The sequence below is a fragment of the Glossina fuscipes genome, unplaced genomic scaffold, assembly GCF_014805625.2.
Source record: "Glossina fuscipes isolate IAEA_lab_2018 unplaced genomic scaffold, Yale_Gfus_2 1, whole genome shotgun sequence".
NCBI lineage: Eukaryota > Metazoa > Arthropoda > Insecta > Diptera > Glossinidae > Glossina > Glossina fuscipes.
The window spans coordinates 29,427,795-29,452,121 of NW_023998415.1; the positions used below are offsets into that span (position 1 = coordinate 29,427,795).

The following is a 24,327-nucleotide window of genomic DNA, read 5'->3' on the forward strand; positions in this document are numbered from 1 at the left end:
ACCAATGCATTTCATTTATCTATCGGACATAAAAAGCAACTCGAATATTTATTGTTAGCAGTTTTTCAATGCCCTCGTGCGAACGTAGAAAAGATCAATAATCACTTGTAATCAATTCAGATAGTTGGCCATTTTTTTGAACATTTATTTGAATCATTTAAAATTTATTTTGTTCTAATAAGAAAAATTAATTGTATTTCAATTCTTTATGCTAACGTCTATGCAATGATGTTTTATACAGAATTAATTGTAAATTTTCTTATCGAATTATTACATGGATAACATGTCCATGTAAATAATAAATGAATATATTAATCTAGTTGTGATTATGTCTTAAGACGCATTCTGATAGGTCAGGTCAGGCCAAGTAAATTATTATCAACATTTTATTGGAATTTTTTTATAAATTAAGTTAAGTGAATTTTTGAAAAAGTAATACTTTCTCATTGTATCTTGGCTGTTGTACAACATCCCCCACGTCACGGAAATGCCATCTCGCTATCGCGGTCAAATATATCGAATAGAAAATTTTTCGGATTATCTCAGCAAAAAGGTTTAGAAGTGCACGGCTTCCAGCATAGCAGAAGCAAGAGTAGAAAAAATATATAGCGCTCGACTAGTGCAAAAAAATTAGCCGAATCCATGTCAAACAGACCTAAAATGATTATAAAGTTACCAGAGGCTGCACAAAAAATATTAATTTATAAAAAACAAATCTTTGACGGTGCTCGAGTTTGGTTTGTGCCTTATTGTTGTGACTCGTTGAAGTTTTTTTTGTTAATTTGATTTAATTTAGGAATAATGAATTCGAATTTTGTTTCCTCTTTTTGCTTAACGAACATGGAATCACCGAATCAAGTAACAAACATTTTGATATTATTTCGCTTTCGCTGAATTTTCCAACGAAATTTGTTTCCTACAGTGTCTGATTTTGGGTGGCAGGGATTGTATTTAATGAGGACAGTTGGAAGTATTTTTATAATTGAAATTGTACAAGTGGTACCATCATCCCCTTATTCCTTTCGACACGCTTTCAGACGCCTTCAGTTTTTCGCATATTATTCTTTCAAATTAAGCGAACGATAGTTGAGAAATTTAGATATTTTACGCGTTTGGTAGATTCATTACGAAACCAGCATATAACAATCCAACGCTGCTTCTCTGACGTTCTTGATTGCGTTACTTTCATGCATTAATTTTTTTCGATATGTGAAATGAATTGTCAACGATTTTAGATCATTTTGCTTATGTTCTTCTTTAAGTTGGCAGAATTGATAGCACACTGACTCTATTATTATTGCTATTTGTTTTGCGGTAAAGAAATCTATTTAGAATCAGTCGGTTCAAGAAGAAAAAAGCGATGTATTGTCGCCTTCAATAGCGAGCTATAGCACGGTTTGAGATAGGGCGTCCTTATTAGATTGTGGGGCATTATATATCGATGCTTACGAGAAAACGCTTCGCCACGACCAACAACTTTAATTCTGGTAATTTCAATCCGCATACATCGTCGCTCTCAAAGAAGAGACCTTTAAAACAGCCTGGCCTTAACACTTTTCATACTTTCTCACGATAATTTCCCATATATGAGACGCATGCCGAATTGTTGAAACAACTTGCCAGTAAAGATTTGTTGGATGGATACATTGTTGAAACTGTTTTTACATTCAAAACCGACGTTATAGTTAATTAAAAAACGCTTTACGTACATACACACATGAAATCTTACGGCGTCTCAGGGCTGCATAAAAGGGGAGCACCTGCGTTTTTTAGAGTGCTTGTCATTGACCTTTCGTAAACTATATATTTTATCGTATTGCGACTGAAAGAAATGAGAGTACATGGCAAACTCATCGATCTTCACTATGACAATATCGGGAGTTAGTCTCATAAACGAGAGTCTGCTTCTGCCGGTTAATTTATAATTGTCGCCTCAGCTGCCTATGCTTATTATATTGCAGATGATTTTATCATACCCTTGCGCTTGTCAACATCAAATTTCAATGAAAATGATGGGATTATTGCGGGTTTTCACTTCATCTTAATAATTCATAAATATTAATTAATGTATATAGATCGAGTCAAACATATGTATATACGCATTCATTTTTAATTTTTAGATTGTGTGACTTATAACTCGAATGTGCAAAGAACGTAAATAAATAATACAGTGTAAAAAAAAAAACACATTGATGCATAATAAATACTACCTAGAGTGAGATGACTTACATGCATGACACGCCTATATTTCTTTACTCGTTTTACTATTAACGCACTAGCTGTAAAAGGTCAAAAGCCAATTATGTTGGAGATACTAAAAAATTGTTTATATGTAGTTATGTACTTACTTATTTCTTTTTTGTTTTTTGTATGCAACGTTTCTTATGGACTAAGGTTTTTGAGCATTGCATTGGTAATTCGTCTATATAAGTGTAGTAAAGGATGTTAGACCAAAAATCTACTCTTTAGGTATTTGGAAGTAAATGTCAAAATTGATAGAAAAAAAAAATTAAAAAATTAGGTGCTACTGCTAAAATAAAAATTACATGCAAATTAATTCTTCGCGGTGGCAAATACTAAAGATATCTTAAAGGTGTTTACCGTGTTTTTCAGACTGCAAAACGCATCTTTTTTATATAAGAAAATGGAGTCAAATTTTGGGTGCGTGTTACGATCGGAAGGTCACATTAAAATATTTTTTTAGCAAATCGTCTCCAAATTTGAGGTACATGAGGTACCAATAGTTCAGATGAAAGCAATACGAATGGTGACGTTAACGATGTGAGTGGTAGTATAAAGAGTGAAGATGAACACAATATTGCAAGTACGAGTTATTTTACCAATAAATAAAAATTTTAATCCGAAAGTAACACACAAATAAATTTTTCTAAAAATCGTCTTAAAAATTTGAAGTGCGTCTTATAGTCCAAAAAATACGGTATAAGCTTTGCATAGATTAAAGAATGTTCTAATGTTTTGAAATTATTTTGCGTTGTCGAATCCGCATTTATCGATGAGTTATCGAAGGTATCCAATTCAGTTTCCAATGTCATTTTATTGCATTAAATAAGGCTACCCAATTGTCGTCATCGAATCTATGAAAAATACGAAAATTTTACCTAAAACTTTAAAATTTACAATGAATTTTGGATAAAGATCGAAACAGTTCTTTATTTAATTTAATTTATTTTATATATATTTTTTATATAGTTGCGAAAGTCGAACACATTAGCAAGAAGAAAAAAAGTGCATCAAATATTTACAGTATTTTGCAACACTGAATACGGAAAAATTAACAAAATAATAAAAGAAGAAAATGTAAAAACAAATTCAACTGAAGTTTAACTTGTTTACCTTTATAAAATACTTTTCGATGAACAATATTATCTCTTAGAAGTAATAAAATAATTTGCCTCCAATTCGTACCAAAGAAGAATCAAATTAAGTTTACTAAAATGTCATTATTTCCTGCTTACTCCGAACCTGATAGACGCAATAGCCAAGACAAGGAAGATACTGAAACAACAGCTCCAGTTACAAATTTTGTAAACACGCAATGGCTTGAAAATAATAGTTTCACTATTAGTGAGGAGCAATTGAAACGGACACAGAAAGAACGCGTGCTGCCGCACGCGAATGATGGCGAACAAAATACATCTGAATGCTCGGTAATTTTATCTAGTGATAGTAGTGAAGAAGCATTAGATGAATGTGATAGAGAAAGGACTATGAAGGATAAAAAATCCAAAAATAATGTAGAAAAATTAATACGAACGTCACATTTGGAGTTTGCAGGGAATGAAGAATTTTATGTAGACAAAGCGAAGGCTAAACAATACAACACGGTTAAAACACTGTACAAGCCAGCCCGCCCCAGATATAGGGTATATTACCCGAAACCAATGGGGAAGATGAGATCTTCTGGTAATAAAAACAAATCAAAACGTTACTTCCAATGTAAAGAGCTAAAAAATGAAATTAGCACACCACAAATTTATCCTCTAGAAGAGAATGACTATACCGCACAAATGGGAATATTGAACCGCAAGACTATTGAGTTTTGTAGGGAATTGCAACCATGGTTGGATCTCATTGAACTGCAGGATAGAAATCCATATAAATGGTCACGTTTACGAGTATCTGAAAAGCAACTCGAGTATATTCAAAAGGCTTTACATTATCATCCACGGAACGAAAAGCTATATTGTAAATATATTGACATTGTAAGGGCCACATATCCATCGCACGATGTAACAAAAATGCTGGAAAGTCTTCTAAATAAAGATCCTTACCGTTTAACGCTATGGGAAGCGCAAATAATGACCACGCAAGGCACAATGGCTAGGTGCACTGTTCCTGATGTGTTACGTCTCTATCAGAGATGCATGAAAAAGATGTACGCAGCTCAAAGACCCGAGGAATTAGCCTCCCAAAGCACCGACTCTGTGATGATGCATTTATTTCACAACTGTGCAATATTTTTGCGTCAAGCAGGACTATATGAGCAGTTCTTTGCGGTAATCAAATTAGCTTTAGAGTTAAATGTTGTAAATACTAAAAATTTCAGTGAAGATTTACAACCGCGACCCGAAGACGAATTAACTCTTGTAGAATATGAAGAGTTAATTTTACAGTCGGGGTTACCGATGAATGAGATATGGTTGCGAATAGAAACGTTAAGACAAGGTTTTAATTTTTTACCCTTTCCTGGCGAGGGTAATAAGTGCAGCGATCCGCAACGCATCGTATTCAACGAAGATGTCTGCCATTACGTATATCCTTTGAAAAGCAAAGAAAATTCTTTTCGTTTACTTTTAATTATCGTAAAACTATTAAAGATTCCCTTCATTCAAACGGATTGTTTAGCTGCTCAGTTCGAGGGTGATTCAGATGCCGTGGAAGAAACTCTGGCAACATGTCTAAAGCGCCATTTTACGTCATCCATTGACCATAGCAAAGAGCACGACGAGTTCTTACGAGGAATTTGCGAATTATCCAAGGAATTAGCTGTATGTCCAACCTTTTTAAGCAACACTGTTGCTCATGAACTCTATTCGCGTTGTCTTAAGAATTTTCTTCTAAACTGCGCTACAGCTTATGAAGGCATCGATGAGAGAAAACGTCTATCGTTCCTGATGCTCTGGTGTCGCTTCGAACGTTTGCTCTTAACTTTGGAAACATTGACAAAAAAAGTTACACCAGAATTTATTAAAAATGGACAGTCACGTTTTAAATCGTTACTTAAACAGAAAATCAATCGGAACGTTTTTCACTTGTACGTTGAGTTCGCTCTGTACGAAATTGAATCAAATTCCAAATCGGAGACGATAGAAAATATATTTCAAAATGTTATATCCGCTTACAAGCAAGAGGAGAATCTGGCATCGGAGTTGTGTCATGCTTTTGTAACCTATGCGGAAGTGCTTATAGGATGGGGTAAGAACGAGGAAGCCAGCCAGCTGCTATCCACATACAGTTTAGGGCTTGAATACGACCCGAAGGCCGTGCCATTGAAAAGCTCCCGAAAGTTGGCTGCGTTAAAATTGCTGCATAGCAAATTAGAGGACAACATTAACATAGAAAAGCATGTAGAGATAATGGTATTAGAGCAACACTTAATACCGGATTATACGATTTCGTTGCTAAAATCATATACGCTTCTGCAATACACGCTGGAACAGAAGCAAGAGGCGCTTACCTATTTAGATACGTTACTTTCGATTTTTCATAAAAATTCAGAAAATGAAAGGCACAATTTCTTAAGAGAACAAATACACGAACTATATACGGTTTTGCTGCAGTTACCAGGTGGTAACAACTATGCTTCTCATACATTCATAATGGAACGTATTTTCACAGCGCTTAAGGAATATCCACACAATCTTTTTTTACTGCAAAAATGGGGCACTCTGACATCGACGGCGTGGTATAAATTGAAAGCTGGTTTCTTGAAACTGAGTCCATCGATAGTATCGGTTATACTTCTAATAGCTTTGGCACGATTTAGATACCTTAAGCCTTTGCTGTGTCCAACTAACATTAGCGAATTCGCTCTCATATCTAGTCCGGATTTTCGGCATAACGAAGCTATCATACGCCAGCGAATACTTAATCTCTTTAAAGTTTTAATACCTTCGACGGGTGCACCCAGCAATCAAACGTTTTCTGTTTATCAAAATTTTACTAATTTACAACGTAACGGCTTATTCTGGCGGTGTTATTTACGTTGCTTGTCGGACCAAAGTACCTCGTTTGAGACTAGCAAGAAATGCCTACTAACCGCTTTAGATGAGTGCCCATGGAGTAAAGCTTTGTATTTGGATGGTGCAACATATGTCCCCCAGGAGCTTTCAAACCTTCAAGATTTGATAATCGAAAAGCAGCTACGCATCTACGCACTACCGGAGGAATTGGAGATTCTCAGGGAACAGTAGCACTTAATTTGCTAACAACTATCTTACAAAAGCAGATAAAGGCGCATTGAAAATTAATTTTTAAACGTTTATTCAAAACTTCTAGAAAAAAATAAATTTTCTCACATATATAAAAAAAAAAAAAAAAAAACAAATGAATATATAAAACAAGGAACGTAACTCTTAGATGTGGAATCGAATTGTAATGAATGTTGTAAAATAAAAGAATATGTGATTACGTCACTAATGTATGTGGTTGTGGTAAATAAATCTTAAATATATTTTACTATGAAATTTTTTATGATAGCCGGGCAGTGGTGTCATTCTTTTATTTCGTATCCATTTTGCTTTGTTCGCCATTAACGGTCTCCGGGTCTTTGGTAGACGTCGGTTGCTTTACGCTCAAGTGCGCTGGGCCAGTCTGCTGAATCTCTATGATGCGTTCGTTAGCGGCTTTAGCCTTGTTAGGTGGTGGTGGCGCCTTAACTGTAAGTATTCCATCGGACGATACAGTGGAAACGACATCCTTGGGTTCGTAACCTTTGGGCAATTGATATTTTCGTACAAAATGCCTTTGAATGAAGCCATGATCGTCTTCGCGTTCCTCATGCTTGCCTTCGACGACAACAGTTTTGTCGATAGTTTTTACACTAAGTTCATTCGGTCTAAATTGAGATACATCCATGCACACTTGGAATCCGTCCTTTCCTACTGTTGGAACAAGTTGCGATTTGTTCTCATCATCTTTGTCAAGGCGACGTCGAAATTTGCTTAACAATGGCGTATAGGGTGTATAACGGATTCTGGGATGAAGCATTAAGGAGCGGCGGCGTGGCCGGAATACATCAATTGGATGAACACCCAGACCAAAATTATCCTCCAACAGCAATTGTTCGATATTAGTTAGGCCCTCGATTTCGTTGTTGAAATCATGAGCCAACTCAGCAATTAACGGCACAATCGACATATTCCTTTCTTTTCTTAAACGCAAGGTATCAAATGAAAAAAATAACGGCTTACTTCGATATCTTATATACTTTTTTGCCCGGTCGTCTCGATTCACTTTTTTCTTTTCTTTCTTTTATTCTCGGTTCAGCAATTCGCTCAGATGTGCGCACTCTTTCGAAATCAATTTCGATTTGAAAGAGAAACTGAATTGTTACTCGTCTTATATACTGTGGGAGCACAAAAAAAGTTTTCAAAGAGAAAATTCGTGTATATTCTGGAATGATTCATTTGGTAATTGTGAAATTCGAGTTTTTTTAGCCGTGTCAGAGAGGGAGAAAGAGAGAGAGAGAGAGAGAGCTTAATGTTGCATATTGCGTGAGCAAATGCATATGCGCTTGTTTGGGCATTGGGCATTCCATTGTTGTATGCAAAAACAACTATATTTTCAGTTTAAACCACCGGCGTTTGTAATGACATTTTTATATGTTTGTGCGAATTAGTTCGTTGACCTCATTGAGTTCAATGCTTTTATGCTTTTATCGTTACAAATATATATGTACTGGATATGTTGATATTCACACATATGCATACATGTGAATAACATTAAAAACATTCATTTGTACAGACCTATATATGCATACATAAAATTGCAATTTATTTCGCCAACGAGTCTGCAAATGGCTGATAGCTGTTAACTCATATATAAAAAAAATATATTATACATACATAATTGCAGTTGTGACATTAAAATTATTGCCTTTTGTTTTGAAATTTGAAATCAACATGCATTACTGATGAAAGCAAACAATATTCTCTCGAATATTCTAAACGCCCAATGTCATTACACACATGCATATGTTTTTTTTGTGTTGATTTTCTTTTTTGCACGCATTGCACACATACATATAAATAAGCCGACATTGTACACAAGCTAACGAAAGCCTTACCCTTATATATGTATTTCTCTTTGTGAAATAGTGTGCGATTCGTGAAGAGAAAAATGCAAATAAATAACATACCGGTTGACTAAAGCTCTTCAGAGAGGAATTTTAAATTCAAGTGTTACCTACCTAAATGAAAAAAAAATTCATCTCTCTTTTTATTCAAAATATTTACTAAGCGCTTTTAGATAAACAACAATGAGAATGAATTTTTACAAAACATATCAAAAGAAAAGAAATTTCATTGTAAAATTTTTAAATAAAAGGCAAAATTTTTCGCACAAACATTTTTCTCAAAAAGTTTAAGAAAATTTCTATAACATAATCATCGATTATTGACCAGATTAGAGAATTTTCAAAAAAAAAAAAAAAAGGAATAAAGTTTTTTCTATGAGACCACTCTGAACAAACAGAAAGCCCATGTTTTTTGTCTAACTAAAAATATGCTTTTTCAAATCAAAGGTTAATATGCGTCCGCCAACTTACCACTGCATGATACATGTTAATTTTATAATTTCTGGAAATTGCAGGAATCGATTTAGCTGATCTCTATCTAATAAAAGAGGAAGAAAGTTGATGGCATACTTGTTCCTTGGCATATAGTACCCAGCAAAAGCGAATTATTTCATTTCTAAATAAAAGTGAAAAAAAAAAATTACATACGTATATGAACTTTGGCCTTCAAAAGCTTTTACATGTATATTTAAGACCGATTAAAATTTATGAAAGGAAAAAGTTAAAATGTGCCCGAAGAATGGAATCAAAATGGAAATCAAATGGGAAATAAAAGTTGAAAGTGAACCATTGACATATTTTCAAATAAACCTTGAACGGAAGGAAATATATCAATTTCACAATCGCTAGTTCAGTGCTTAAAAATAACTGACGAGGTTGTAGAGGTCAAATTCTCCTACCGGTCTCAACTTTTGCTATCCACGTCGCGTCCATTTACATTACTATGGAAATGTGAAGCAAAAGTTGGAAGAATCGATCTATGGTGATGTTATGCCCCCCTATTGCAATCAGTGGGTTCAAGTCAATTCAATGTTTTTATTTTATTTGCAGGAGTACCATTCTCCATATAGAGAGTATTTTGTAACATTTGCGAGAAATTGCAATTATGGGCACATATCCCTTATCGGCGTAAGATATTGAATCCAATTACATGCATCATCTATTCTCCGTCAAATAATTCTACAAAGAAATTCAGTCCGAGCAAGGGTGCGTTCGCCCCAAAATAGATGAAAAAGATCTCGAAGTGCTTGGAATTTGATTCACGAGCTATCATCGAAAGCTTAAAAGCATCAATTTTTCGGCAAGCACTGTCAAAGCAAGAATACAACGTGTGCTAGATGATATGGTTTCTCTTCCATATTGTTGCAATGTTTGTGCGCAATTAATTTTTATAGAAAATTCTTTAAGCAATTAAACTCAATAATATATTTTTACATATCAATTTTATTTTAAATAAAAAATGTATGAAATGAATTTAAGGAAACATTTAAAAGAATAACATTAAATAATAAAACTTAAAAAGAAAGAAAATCCGGACTTCATTTTTTAATAATTATTTCACTGCATTCTATAAATGAATTCGTCCTGAGAATCGACCAAAAAGCGAAAACATTTACAATTTGGATTGTTTTGAATCTTTCTCAGCGGACTCTTCGTTGATTTCTTTTGGATTTTCCTTGACGTTCAAATGAGCCGGTCCCACTTGCTGAATTTGGATGACACGTTCATTTGGTTTATCTTCGATTGCTGGCTTGGGCACGTTCACAGTTAGCACACCATCTGAAGACAGGGTTGACAGAACTTTATTGGGGTCGTAGCCTTTGGGCAGCGCATATCGACGTACAAAGTGTCTAGAAATGAAGCCGCGATCATCTTCGCGCTCCTCATGTTTACCCTCAACAATTATACAGTTGTCAGCAACTTTTACTACCAATTCGTTCGGTTTGAATTGCTGTACATCCATGCATACCTGGAAACCGTCTTTACCAATGGTTGAGACTTGATCGGCATTAAACAGATCACGATTCCGGAGTTGTTGTTGTTGTTCGCCGGTTAAAAGGGCTAAAGGATGACGGGCATAGTACAACGATGGATCGTAGAATGGCGAAGCAGCCATCGATAGACGATTTAAATCATCAGCCAAACTTAGAATGAGTGGTAAACTCGACATTTTGTTAATATGAAAAAAAGCCTCAATCGTTACGCTTCAAAAATGATTTTAAGAAAAGCCGTCAAAATCTTCCTCTCGATTTGATTTATTTATAAACGTTTTGCTTTACTAAATTGTACTGATAATATTTATACGTAATCAACCGGTATTTATACCGCTTGCTTAAGCTTATAAATAATTTGACATATAAACATATATATATATATATATATATATATATACAATGCTTATATGTTTCTTGACAGGCCCAGCGAAGAGTAAAAGTATTTTCTCGATAAATCTAGTATTTTAACTACGAAGAGAATGGAATAGCAATAAGAAACTAAGAAACTAGCAAATAAACACTTATGCTCAAAAGAGATTATTAAAGAGTACAAAGTGCCCGCTTAAACAAATCAAAAAGCTTTTATTTCTCTTACAAAGAGAGACTGTTCAGAATTTTTATATTCGAAAATGAATAAGATTTACGAGACTTAATGCGAAACTTCTTTACATTCCTTGAATTTTGTTTGCATTACAGATGTTCATATGTGTTTTTTTTTTCGGTTACAGACACGCATACACGCATGTAAAATAAAACTGCTTGCTATTTTTGATAAATATATATATATATATAAATATATAATATATATATATAAATATATGCATATATATATATATAAATATATATATATATGCATATATAAATAGAATTGCTTGCTATTTTTAATTGTATGAAAATGTGCGTATGTCAGATGCTTCCTTTCTTTTTTTCAATGCCATTAATTAATGTTTAATAGTAGGTGCTTGCACATATTTCGATTAGCGACGTCTTCTTCCATCCGTTTTGTATTATTGAGTTATTCATCGTATATAGACGCCAACTATTGATTGTTTGATTTAAAGAAATCGGCCGCCGAAGTCGTTCAGTAAAATACTGGCGTTTCATCATATCCTAATTGTCGGTTTTGACTTCAGGGCTTGAAAAGGGCCGATTTTGATGTCAATGACAAGGAATAGCCTGAAAACATAATGATTTGCAAGACTTATTGGGTGAAAAGCCAGCCTGCAAACCTTCAAATAAGTCTCGGTGAAATCAATTTTTACTAGACGTTTACATGTGACAAAAAAAAAGTCCCAAATGAGCTAAAATGAGTACCTTTCCTTTTTCTTTACGTTTCCTTTTCCATTTCCTTTTCCAGGAATTGTAAAACTTTATGTAAGAAACTTCTAGAGTAATGTACATGCAGGTGTTTATAAGTAACGGTTAGTAGAGAATATAATTCTCTCGTTGTAGTTAAAAAGAAATAAACACAATTTCCACAACAAACTGATTCATCGAACATGCATCAGCTGTGCTTTTTTATATATCATCAAAATGATTTCAACACATCTTGAAAACGGTACATAACAATGCCAAGTTTGTAAAAAAAATGTGCAAGGTATTGTATTGTACATAGGTATGTGAATTATGTACATATTTAAGCAAAAAGTAAAAGTAAAAAGCGTCAAAGCGACATTTTCATTAAAGGGAATCATTTTTCTGAAGGTAACAAACATTCACACGCCTTTCGATTTCTTTTACTTGCGATTTTATTGAAAAATGTTAATTTAAAAATGATTTTACGAAAACGAAACGTACAGCTGTGTATGCGAATGTAAAGCAGATCAACCCTAAGACGTGTAAACAAGGAAGAGAAACTTTTTTTGTGTATAGTTTTGCACTGCAGCTGTTTTATTTACTACAGGCACTCCATTTTATGCAATTTTTTTTTTTCTTTTTTCTTACACTCTCATCATTTCTTTTAGTTCTACGAATAAAAGGAAGGCGCAATAACTAGCGACACTTTCCATTTAAATTGAGGAAGAGATTTTCTCCATCTTCGAATGCTTAGAACTTTGATGCCCGTCAACGTGGGAAGGGAAAAAACCCTTATATTCATTGTCCGATGGCCCTTTAGAAAATGTCCATTCCCCCGACGATTCAAAATCGAATGCCTTGGCATTTAAAACAATTTGCAGAGTTTTGACCTTGACGAACAGCCTAGCATGCATGCCTTGCATTACTCCAAAGTATGAACTATGTACATTGTTTGTGCATATGCATATATATATATATATATATTATTTTATTAATTTTTTTTTTTGATATTTGCTTGCGAGCATATTATTTATTGTTATTATATTGACGTACTATTTAAAGTATATAAAGTGTTGTTGGAAATGTTGTTGGTGTTGCAAAACGTAGTGGCTTTTTGTGTGTGTGTGTGTGTGTGAATAAAATTGATTCATTTATTTAATTTAGAATTAGCCATTATTAATGAAAGCACTCTAAATATAAAAAAAGATAATATTATTATTATTATTATTATATTATTATTTAGTTTTGGCTACGTTTTTGACATTGCATTGATGTTGAAATCTATGCGATCTATGATATGAAAGAAAATTATTTCTTACAAGGGCTTCTTGTCAGTTGTTTCTAAGCATTTTTCAATTCTTCTCATTTCACTTATTCGCTATCTTCGATTAAATATATTCAATATAAAGTTAAAGCTTTAAAAAGATGAATAAATATTTACAGGATTTTTATCATAATAACTAAAGAAAAAAAAAAAAAAAGGTTTATTAAAATAACTTTTCTATATACGAGGTATTAAAAAAAAAAAAAGAAAAGAAGAAAAAAGAAAGAGTAAAAATATTTTCGAATTATTCTGTATTTCTCTTTTGTGGTACCAAACATTTTTACGCTCTTTCGTTTACAATACAGTCTGTATACAGACTTGCGAAGCATACATAGGCTTATGTGCGAAAATATTTTTGCCTTTTTTTTTTTTTTCGGTCTCTTTTGTTTAAGCGCTGAACGAAACAATAAGTGAAACAAAGGTACATATGGTCGCATCTATGTACAATACGTAGTCGCAGACAATATGATAGTCAGCTGTTGTTATCTTTATTGCCGGCTTAAGAAATCTCTTTTGTTACATTTCCTTTTCTTTTTTTTCTCTCAAATTTATTTTGTCAAAGACGCATATCTATACGTTTGTATATATCGCATATGTAATTTAAGTAGACACGAACACATATGCAGCCGGTCGGCATATTCATGGCTAAACTCTGTAAATCTTTGTCAGCTGTTTTATATATATACGTATAGGATGCAACTTCACGCTGCTAGTTTCGCTTGTACACAAGTTGATATGTTAGGTATCAGGCAGCTGCTACTCTTCTCTCGCATGAGTTCTACAAACAATTGATTCTCCTCTACGCGTATATAAACAATTTCTCTATTAATTAGGCAAACTAAGCTCGATATTTCATTTGCAATCGTTGATGATGATATTCGATGGCAGCTCCGTTGATAAATCGGCGATAAACTGTTTGCAAATTGTTCGCTGATTTGATGTTCGATAGGCAATTTTCAATGATTGGATGAAAATAACATCTCCACTGATCGGCATGTGTACGCATTAAATTGTTGTATGGTGATGGGTGTTCAAAAGTCGTTGTAAAATAAGTACACGTTTGTGTTTCTTATTTATTTTTAGACTTGTTTTATTCCAGTATCTTCTCAGACAACCGGTTTTCACTTTTGCCGATATATAACAACGATTTCCTTTTTAATAAGATCCTTTATGTATTTATAATAGAGAACATTACTCACATTATCTGCAAAAGTTTCACATTGTGTACGGAATGAAACCTTCGCAAAGAAAAAAAGGAAACCATGAATCACGTACCATTTAAAATTGTTACATATTGTATTATATATCTATGTAAATATATATAAATGATTGAATAAATCTATGTAAGCATAGTTTCGTTCAATTTATATATATATATATATATATGATATATACATATATGTATACTGTTTACTATGAGTACCTTTGTCTATAAAAGAAATTGCTCAGCGGTGCTTGTGCAGAAAAACAAGAAAAGCCAAAGACAAAAAAGAAAATGTTCAGTTTTCGTCTAGAGTGTGGAAAACAAGAAATGTGAAATTTGTATGCCATTTTCCCTTTCCCTGGCATACTATAGCGATATATATATATATATATATGCGCCTATATATGTATATTATGTATTTGCCTGGTCGCGTAAAATGCAAATGTATAGTTAAACCGTTATCCTCTTGCAAACTGATGACGAAGAGATTAGGATAAAGAAGGATTAAGGGATTTAAGGTAATGACTAAGGAAATGTTGTCAACATCTGCTCACTTTCTAATTCCATATTGGCTAAACGACGTTTTGATTAATCAAAAGAAAGTGTGTGCACAGCGCTTATCTTATCGAGCGAAATATGGCATAATGAAAATTCGCCAGAGCCGGCACAACAATCGTGCTTGGACTCATTTTTGTTAAAATTGAAAAAGTTGTCATATTTCCAAGAAGATTTCCGTCAACAAATTCATTTCTAATACCGGAACTGATCTATGATGGCATTTTGCCATTAATTGCTCAATTCGTGAAGGATTTCATTCACTTCGAACTACGATTATCTATTAATATATTCACGGGTGTAAGAGATCTCATTGAAATGTAAATTTCTCTTCAATATTAGCTTTGATATCCAAAATATGCTTGGAAAAGTTTACATATATTTTAACCGCTATATATATTCAGTGAATGAATGAAAGTTATTGTCGTCTGCAAGATTAAGTGCTATTGTGCGAACGTACGATTCATGGCACCTATGTGGACTTCGATAAAAACAAGTAAAAATTCTATTGTGGGCGTTGGCTCACCATTAAATATCCTACATCGACCGTTATATAGGTAGCGGTCGAAAACCTGATCCGATCGGAATAATTTTCAATAATGTTCGCCCTTAGGCCGAAAGATGTCAGTGTACCAAAATTTGATCAACATGTCTCAATAATTTGCGATTTGTAGGTCGGCGGCGATGTAAAATGCGCAGGCTGCCAGACGGACAGATAACCTTAAATTGATTAAGGAAATGATACTGAATCGAACCGTATAATAAAACCTCAAGATAGCCTTTTGTTGATAAAAATTGTTTAAATCAATTTATTAATAAACAAAATCCCACGTGTTTCACTCGAAATTACGAACAATGAAAATTGTTTGAGCATATGTATATGCTGCGAGAAAAAAAGATGAAATTCTTTGAAAATTTGAAATTTTGGTAAATCCATAACATAACTGTCTTTTTATGTCCATTTGCGTTATTTAAGGGAACTCGTAAATCAAGCGAAATAAAATGAATTTCTTACATTCGTCTACTCCGGCTTTATTTTTAAATCTATTAAAAAAAAAACTAATAATGAAATTTGAAAAACTATTGTTGTACCCTACACCGCTCGTGGTATAAGCGTATATTAAATATGTGCGTATTCATCCATTACTCGCATGGATCATATATTTTATTGTTATTTGAGAGATCGACTTTTATTTATATACAACGGCATTTAAGTGATGTACTTAGGGAAAGGTATACATGAGACTTGTATTGTCTTCTTCATAAACCGTTCTTCTGAAACGTGAACGGCAAAAACGCTTCTCATTTACATAGAGAATGTATATGTGTTTCTATCCCCATTTAAATATTTTAACGTGAATATAATATGACAAACAATAATAAATATGTATGAATAAATAAATAAATAAAAAAAACAAAAACAAAATTGACTTATAAATATAATTATACAATAATTGAAAAGCAAATGTAAGACAAACAAAATTGAAAATTGCTCTCTCTGAAAATCGATACGCGTCCAAGAAATATATATATATTTATTTATATATATATATATTTATATATATATTTATATATATGTGTCTCCTTTATGGATTTGAAAGAGGAGTCCACGCAGCACACACACACACACACACACACACACACACACACACTATATTGTTATTGTCTTATGAATGCTTGTACAGTAGATAGATAATATGTTAAAATATATAACCAAGTATGTATATGTCATATGTCCCAATATATTGAATAATTTTTTGCTACAATTCCTGCAAAAGACAAAAAAAAAAAAATCGATACTGAGAAGCGAACCGCACGCAATCTGCACAGTGTCTGCAGTCGGTAAGCTAAATCAAAGAAAGGCAAAAAAAGTCAATTTTCTTTGCGGGGCGAATAAAATTTGCTAAGTGAAATAGGGCACAGCAACGAATGAACATATTATCATATTTGGGTTCATTGGTTAAATAAAGAGTGAGAGGGAGTGAGAGCAAATTTAAAAGAAATCACTTATTTTATTTATTCTCTTCCAAGCATATATAATTTATGGTGGGAATAAAAAAGAAAGGAGTCGAAAAAATGCCGGGCAACGATTGGTTTTTTTTTTTTTCGTTTCTTTTGGTCTGCAAACTAAACTGTAAACGAATAAATACTGCAAATATCCGAGCTTATGTACTGCAATCGAAGACAAACTCAAAGCGAAAAGGAAACGCAAAAGCAAAAGCTTTTCCATAAGCATAAATGATAGCTTACTTTGATTTAGTTTAAAAAAGTTCCAATCGTTTCAATTGTTTCAATCCGCAATTGCATGTATAATTGGTTGATTGATTGCCTGCCTGATAGGTTGTTAGTAAAAAGTGAAACGTAAAGAAAATTTTTGAATATAAATTTTTACACAGATTTCTGATTCAACATATATATGTAGAAAATAGAACAAATAATAAAAATATAATAAAGATATATATATACATATATATATGTATATATATAATTCGATGATCAGATAATTAGATTTTTTTCTTTTATTTATTTTTCTTAATATTATAAAATATATTCCAAGCTTGGCTTGATAAATGAGAAAATCAAAAGTAAATCTCTCAAAAATGTTTTCTTATGTTTAAATTTAAAAAATGTACTTGATTTTTGCCGGATTTCTATTCAAAGTGTTGTTGTCATTAAGCTGAGACGATTAAAAGAGTTGAGAAAGCGAGAGAGAGAGAGAAAAAAAAAAGGAGAATTCTATGATGCATTGCAAAACTGTTACTACTACTACTACTACTACTACTACTACTACTACTACTACATATATTGAGCTGTATACTCAAACTCGGATACTCAAATATTTTCTCTCAGCCATGTTATCTAATTTTCAAAGGGAAAACAATACAAGGGTATGTTTCATGTTTCTTGTTTCTTTTTTGTTCGTTTCTTAATTTCTCTCGTTTGAATTCGGTCTTGCGGACTTGCCAAGTAGATGTCATTTCATAGCTAAACGCATCACTCTAGTTTTGCATGCAGGACCAGGCGGATTTATTGCGGCTCTTGCTTATTTCTTGTATGAAGTGAATTATTGTAACGGATAAGGCCAGAGACGGTTAATATTGTAATTGAAAAGTAAGTGAGGACGTGTTATTCATTAAATGTCGCTGATACCTTTTATTTTGGACTTGGCCGACGAGCTGCATGAGTTAGGCCGTTGCTTGGCCAACGGGATGGATATCGATGATTTTGGTTTCGGTATTTATCCCAGTGCTGAGCAGCCAACATCTACTACAAACTTACATCAGCAGCAAAGTCCCAGACGTTCACGTCCGACCCCTTTGTATTGGCTGCCATCAAAGCGTCATCATCCTTATTGCCGCAACACAAAGACACCTTGCTGTAGTGGCAAGGCCAATGCAGAAGATATTAATTCCTCTTCTGCAGATAAAGATTTAAGTGCCGCTACCAGCGCATCAGTTAATAATTCAAATGCTTCTGGGAAATCGGCGGCTTATTCAGTAGTAAATAGGAATGGTTTTCAAGTAAGCATGAATGTAAAGCAATTTTCACGTAATGAGCTTACTGTGAAAACAATCGATAATTGTATTGTGGTCGAGGGCCGACACGACGACAAGGAGGACGGACACGGCCTCATTTCACGTCATTTTGTACGTAAATACATGTTGCCGAAGGGCTACGATCCAAACGACGTCCTCTCGACTCTATCTTCGGACGGGATTTTAACGGTTAAGGCTCCTCCTCCACCGAATGTTAAAATTGCTGAGCGCCAAGAGCGCATAATCGAAATTCAGCCGTTTTCTGGACCAGCCCAACTTCAAGCGTCTGCAAAAGAAAATACCAAAGAGCCGGCAAAGAAAACTTCAGCTGCAAGTGCCATTAGTCAGCCACCAGAAAAAAAGCAAAAACTGGATTTATCGCTGCAGCAACAGACAGAAACTATTCAAATGCAGGAACAAAACAATGAAATAAAAAAAGTTGCTCAACCACTAAACGAGTGTAACGAGCAAATACAACAGGAGCGAGATGAAGACGTACAACAAGAAACCCCTCAAAAACAACATCAATCGATTGGCGAGAAATCGGCTGAGAAGGAAATTGTAGTTGCTGCTGAAAGTGGAAAATTAGAGCAAAACGGTAAAAAAAGCTCTCATGAGACATTAATTGCCGAGTCAGAGAGTCAAGCTGATTCACTCTTGGATACCTCGACAACAGCTGAGATTATTCCATCAAATGTGAGTGAAATTCAAGAGATAAATTTAAACACCGAAACTTCCAATACCATCGTCAACGATATCGCCATGACCGACAACGGTGTCGATAATGCTGCCGGAAACTCCACCAAAACCGTAACTGCAGAAACAATCGCAGGCGAAGATACCAATGCCAACTCAACAAATACAATGGTAGTAAAAAACAGCATCATTTCCACTTCCACTATTGCCGTATTAACGTTACATTCCAATGATAATGGTTTAGTCGCCGATATGCTCCCAAGTGTCGTATCAAATACAACAGAAATAGCTGAAGCTGCTCTGGATGGCGATATAGATATGGAAACGGCGGAAACACACACACAGGTCGCATCAGCCGAGGTGAGTGTTGTAGATGATGTCGCATTGCTTAAAGCAGCCACATCAGCCGCAGTCGCAGGCAGCGCTGCCACCGAACCCATGGACGGAATTGTCGTCAGTGAAACCGCAAAGAATGCAGAATGCGGCGGTCTCTTTGGCCAAACGCGGCTAGAAAATGGCAACAACACAGCAACTTTGGCCACTGAAGAAATTGCCAATTAGATGACGGCAAAAAAATGTAACGGGCAAGCCGAGCCGTGTGTAGGTGAGTGCTTCTCTCAAGGGCCGACAACGTAATCAAAGAGAGAGAGTGAGAGAGAGAGGATAACTATGAGCGAAAAAAAAAAAAAACAAAAAAAACGAAAACGAAAACGAAAATGATAATTAAGTGTACTTTAAATAAGTTTTAGTTATTTTTTTATTTTTTCCTTTCCTTTATTTTTGTTGTCCTTTAGTTTTTTTAGTAGAAACATATACATATATACATATTTTTCCTGTTTATTTCCCTTTAATTTTTGGGTGAATTTTTACAGCACACGTACGTAACATGGCTGCTGAACCAATTAGTTTTCCTATATATGTTTTGATTTTTAAGTTTCTTTCCGTTTCATGTGTTAAACTTAAGTACGTTCTCCAAATAATATGGGAACGTAACGAGTATTAGTATGAAAGTAACTTAAATATATGCATATTAAAATAAAAAAATTATAAACTATTGTACTTAATTAATAAGTGCATAGATATCCTTATGAACATACGCAAGCATACAAACACATACACACACTCACTCATTCATTCATTCATTCACACACTTCATATATAATAAAGACTAGAAAACTAACAAACAAACAAACAAACAAAAAAATTGCTCGCAAAAATTGAACGAATGTTTCAATTAATAAATGAATTCAATAAAATAACATCGCTGCTGATAAGCGATTTATGATTAAAAGCGGCCTAAACAACGATTGGATTGGAACATTAATGAATGAAAATGTAATCAAACTATTTGAAGAGTATTTAGTGAGTAGATACGTACCCTTATCTATGTATGAATGGACTTTGTGATCATCATCATCATCATCATTATTATTATTATTATTATTATTATTATTTTTTGGCAAAAGCAACAACAACAACAAAATGTATGAATGAGTATAGCATTTACTTACGTGTAGCATACGAGACCAAAATAAAATGACGTGAATTCTTCTTGCATTTTAGATCCAGAATATACATATGTATGTACTTTGCAAGTGAATGCACAGACACAATGCATTAGCATTTATTTATTTTTATTATATTATTACAATTTTTAATTTTGGCCAACTACTCTGATTATATTTAGACTTGTAACCTTGAAAATAATTAATTTTTCATCAAAAATAAATATAAACAAATTCGATCAACTAACCACTACACAATTGCCTTCGTTAAAATTCTGCATTTATATATGCACGTACGCAAGCACACACAATATATATGTACATACCCATTATGAACATTTCAGTTTACTCAGCGAGCGATGCTAGGCTTAAAAGACCATTCCATTGCATTGCAGATATTATTGCCCTTAATTGTGTTATTGTGATTACAACATTTTGCAAAAGAGCGTATCGTGCCTTTTTAGCATCGGTCATCTTGGTCAACGCTTCCCCATCAAGTAACATGTAAATGAACGCAATTACACGGGGGAAGAGTGAGTAAAAAATGGAAGGTGGAATTTTGAGCCCATGGCGTAAATGATGCGATGTGACGATGTGTGTGTTCTTCATATAAAAATTTAATATTATAATGCGTAATGCATATTCCGTCAGTTAATCAATTTATTTATTTATTTATTTTATTTTATTTTTTTATTTTTTTTTTTTGTTTCTAAGTAAGCAATTGGATGAAAGTTGGCTTCGCTTGTGCTTCGTTTTTTTAAGCGTTCTTTAGCAACGACATTGTTCACACATACATTCGTAAATGTGTGTGCATTATATATATATATATATATATATATATATATATAACGCTTCTCCTTTACTTCCAGGGCAAGGCTGGTCGAGGTCGCCCAGTCTCCAGTATTGTTACAATTCGCTGACTTGGTTTATTACTAATCTGTTGAAGGGACGTTGGCGGTAAAGCTTTAATAGTAAGTGTGCCATCAGTTGATAAATCGGATATGACATCGTTGGCGTTGAAACCACGCGGTAATAGATATTTTCTGGTAAAATGTCTCTCTACCATATAATGTCCGCCTGTAGTGCGTTTAGTGTGTTTACCTTCGACAATGACATAATTATCATCGGTTTTAACTTCTATCTCACTAGGTGAATAATCAGTGACATCGATATCGACGCGGAATCCATTCTCATTGATGCATACACGCTCACCTGAATAGTAATTATCCCAGCACATAGGATAAGCCCAATCCAATAGAGAGGAGCGTATTAATTGGTTTCGCACTCTACGAATTACTAACTCGTCCATTGGCTTTAGAAATGATGTCGTTGGCCACCATATACGCGGATCATACCAAAGGTATGGATACAAATGAAAATCATAAGGCGGATAATATCGCGGACGATCAAGCTCACAGCAGAGATGGCGATGTCTTAATGGCACAAGAGACATTAATACGTTTTTTTATTAGAGAAAAATAAAAAAAAAAAAACAAAAACAAATTTATTGTAATTGTAATTAAAAAAGAATCGTCTACAGTTGTTAAGCGTTGGCAACTGAATAAATTGCACTAACAAGATGTGCATCATATTTGGTATAAATGTTTTGTAACTACGACACTAGGATGACGGCAACCAATCGTAGACTTTTCGCTATTTATATTTTGTACGATCGTCGATGTATGAAGGTATAATAATTTTGTTGTTGCATTTGTGTAACTACACGGACGGCTTCTCAATTATTTATGCGAAATTAGGCAGCCACGATATTCCATGCATATCTCTTATTACATGTAATCATTTCTATCAATGCGAAAAATTTTAACAATAAAACAAAAACGCCTTAACAATAAAGGTCGATCGACTTCGTTTTGCGTGAAACGTTGATTCATGGGTAGAAAATCTAAAGGGCTAAATCCATTCTGGAATAGCTGGGCTTGTAGCTAAAGTCCAAGAACATATATGTATAGGAGACATAAGGACAGACGTAAAGACATTACATATTAATAAAATTAGTAACGAATTGTTTGAGGGCGACAATGAATAGCCAAGATTCCCTATTTCTCCTATTTCCGTACTTGCTGCATACATTGCAATTATCATGAATGTGTGCAAACAGAAATACAGAGAACATATAAAATTTGAATTAAATTAACGATTACCTGTTCATAGCATATGAATAGATGCCGAAAAGATTTTCGTTTATAGAGTAACAAACATAAACACACATATATTATTATTATTATTATTATTATTCATATGTAGTTTATCGAGCGTGTACTACATATATGTAGTAAATAAAAATTAAGCTGGTACATCATTTTTCAAATTGAAATCTAAACAAGTTTGTTTTCATTCATCGGGCACGCCCACACTCTATATCCGTTTCAGTCTAAGTACCATACACACGGATCTTTTCGCTTCAAATCTCATTCCAATTTAAAAAATATTGTTAAATTGAAATCCATAAACTTCGAATCGGGACAATATGTCATGTAGTCTCCGTTTAGAGCGCTTGAAACGAACACTTCAATACAATTGTGTGTGCGGGGTCCTTCCCTTCTCAAAGCGAGAAGACCACGAAAGAAATTCGTTCGCAGTACAGTACATGTAACGAAAATCGGAGATTTTTTCCTCCAAAGAAACGATCTCAACGTTTTACATATCAATGATTCTCTTAAACGATGGCTCTTGTAAGCTCAAAGGGTCAAAACAAAAAAACAAAAAAAAAAGGCAAAAATTCCAATTCGAAAGGAATTTGCAAAGAGAAACCTGTTGCTGTTCATGATCATCACTGTCACTTGTCGAATTTATCGCGAAGAAAGCGAAAGTGGAAAAGAGCTTTAGTCTACGGACAATAAATCTAAGGTCACATTGTTAGCCGGCCCAGGAAATGCATTTGCATTGCTTGCATATTTGAGAGGACACAGAGCCAAACGCAATTTATATCAAGTCTCTGACAATCGTTTCTATTATAAATGCCATGATAAGCAAGTGGGATTGTTGTCTCAACTTTTCACTTAATTGTCCGCAATTTATGAAGTGATTTGCAAACACTTTTATCGAAAGAAAAAGACTCCCGACCGTACCAGTCTAATGTGGATAAACTATTGCAAGCATTTGGCTTTGGCTGCCATTTTAAAGATTTTAAAGATTCATCGCTTTATTATTCAAATGTCGTTAGGTCTCTCGCGTGGCGGTTTTTTTCCTTCTAAATCATACCTACAGGTAGATCTGTTCTTGCGTGAATTTTCTTTCTTTTTTTATTATCAAGACAAGAAGTGGGAAGACCGGTTAAGCGATTCATGCCCGCTTTTGTGCGCTCTATACAAACCTTGGTAAATCTAAGTAAAAGCCATCCCTAAGATTATGTATGATAAGCAAAAATATTTTCACACGCTCGAACGATCAAAGAGGATTTCAACTCAGTTCCTTTCGATTCGACAGCAAATTTATCGTTTGTAATTGTTTGTGAATATGTATGGACTCACATAGTACTTTATTCTAATTTTATATGATTTGTAAAGTTTGTATGCGATTTCAATAGCTTTACACACGCACTGCCAAACATGTCTTTCTGGCTTTAGTTTCTTTCGCTACGCATTTTACTTAAGTGAACTTATTTATGATAAACTGCGAGATCGCTGATGGGAACATTTGGTGAATTGAACACAAAATTCTGTAAGTCTGTAAATCGTTCCTACAAAAGTTGGGATGAGATTTGTCACTTTCAATGCGAATTTCATCTAATGAATCGCGTAAAAAGAGACTTTGGTATACCTATCTACTATATATTATAATTTTATATACTAATTAAATATTTATCGTGTGCGCATTGTTTGCTTGCATCAAGATAATCGCGCAAATACATCTGCTGTATATATACCCCGGCACTCAACT

General features: G+C 33.9%; 5 protein-coding genes across 5 annotated transcripts; 2 read left to right on the plus strand and 3 right to left on the minus strand.

Moving 5' to 3' along the window:
• Positions 1–3,320: 3,320 nt before the first annotated feature.
• LOC119631548 (nuclear exosome regulator NRDE2) lies at positions 3,321–6,538 on the plus strand. The gene has a single exon (XM_038023866.1). The coding sequence runs from the start codon at positions 3,456–3,458 to the stop codon at positions 6,432–6,434; it is 2,979 nt and encodes a 992-aa protein (XP_037879794.1). The 5' UTR covers positions 3,321–3,455; the 3' UTR covers positions 6,435–6,538.
• Positions 6,539–6,543: 5 nt separating this feature from the next.
• LOC119631549 (heat shock protein 27-like) lies at positions 6,544–7,537 on the minus strand. Its single transcript, XM_038023867.1, has one exon. It carries the CDS (start codon positions 7,378–7,380, stop codon positions 6,742–6,744), a length of 639 nt encoding a protein of 212 aa, XP_037879795.1. The 5' UTR covers positions 7,381–7,537; the 3' UTR covers positions 6,544–6,741.
• A 2,265-nt stretch (positions 7,538–9,802) lies between these two features.
• LOC119632093 (heat shock protein 23) lies at positions 9,803–10,614 on the minus strand. Its single transcript, XM_038024819.1, has one exon. It carries the CDS (start codon positions 10,485–10,487, stop codon positions 9,930–9,932), a length of 558 nt encoding a protein of 185 aa, XP_037880747.1. The 5' UTR covers positions 10,488–10,614; the 3' UTR covers positions 9,803–9,929.
• A 7,054-nt stretch (positions 10,615–17,668) lies between these two features.
• Positions 17,669–19,620, plus strand: LOC119645386 (heat shock protein 67B1-like). The gene has a single exon (XM_038045595.1). The coding sequence runs from the start codon at positions 17,828–17,830 to the stop codon at positions 19,481–19,483; it is 1,656 nt and encodes a 551-aa protein (XP_037901523.1). The 5' UTR covers positions 17,669–17,827; the 3' UTR covers positions 19,484–19,620.
• Positions 19,621–20,939: 1,319 nt separating this feature from the next.
• LOC119631454 (heat shock protein 27) lies at positions 20,940–22,022 on the minus strand. Its single transcript, XM_038023673.1, has one exon. It carries the CDS (start codon positions 21,878–21,880, stop codon positions 21,287–21,289), a length of 594 nt encoding a protein of 197 aa, XP_037879601.1. The 5' UTR covers positions 21,881–22,022; the 3' UTR covers positions 20,940–21,286.
• Positions 22,023–24,327: the final 2,305 nt, after the last annotated feature.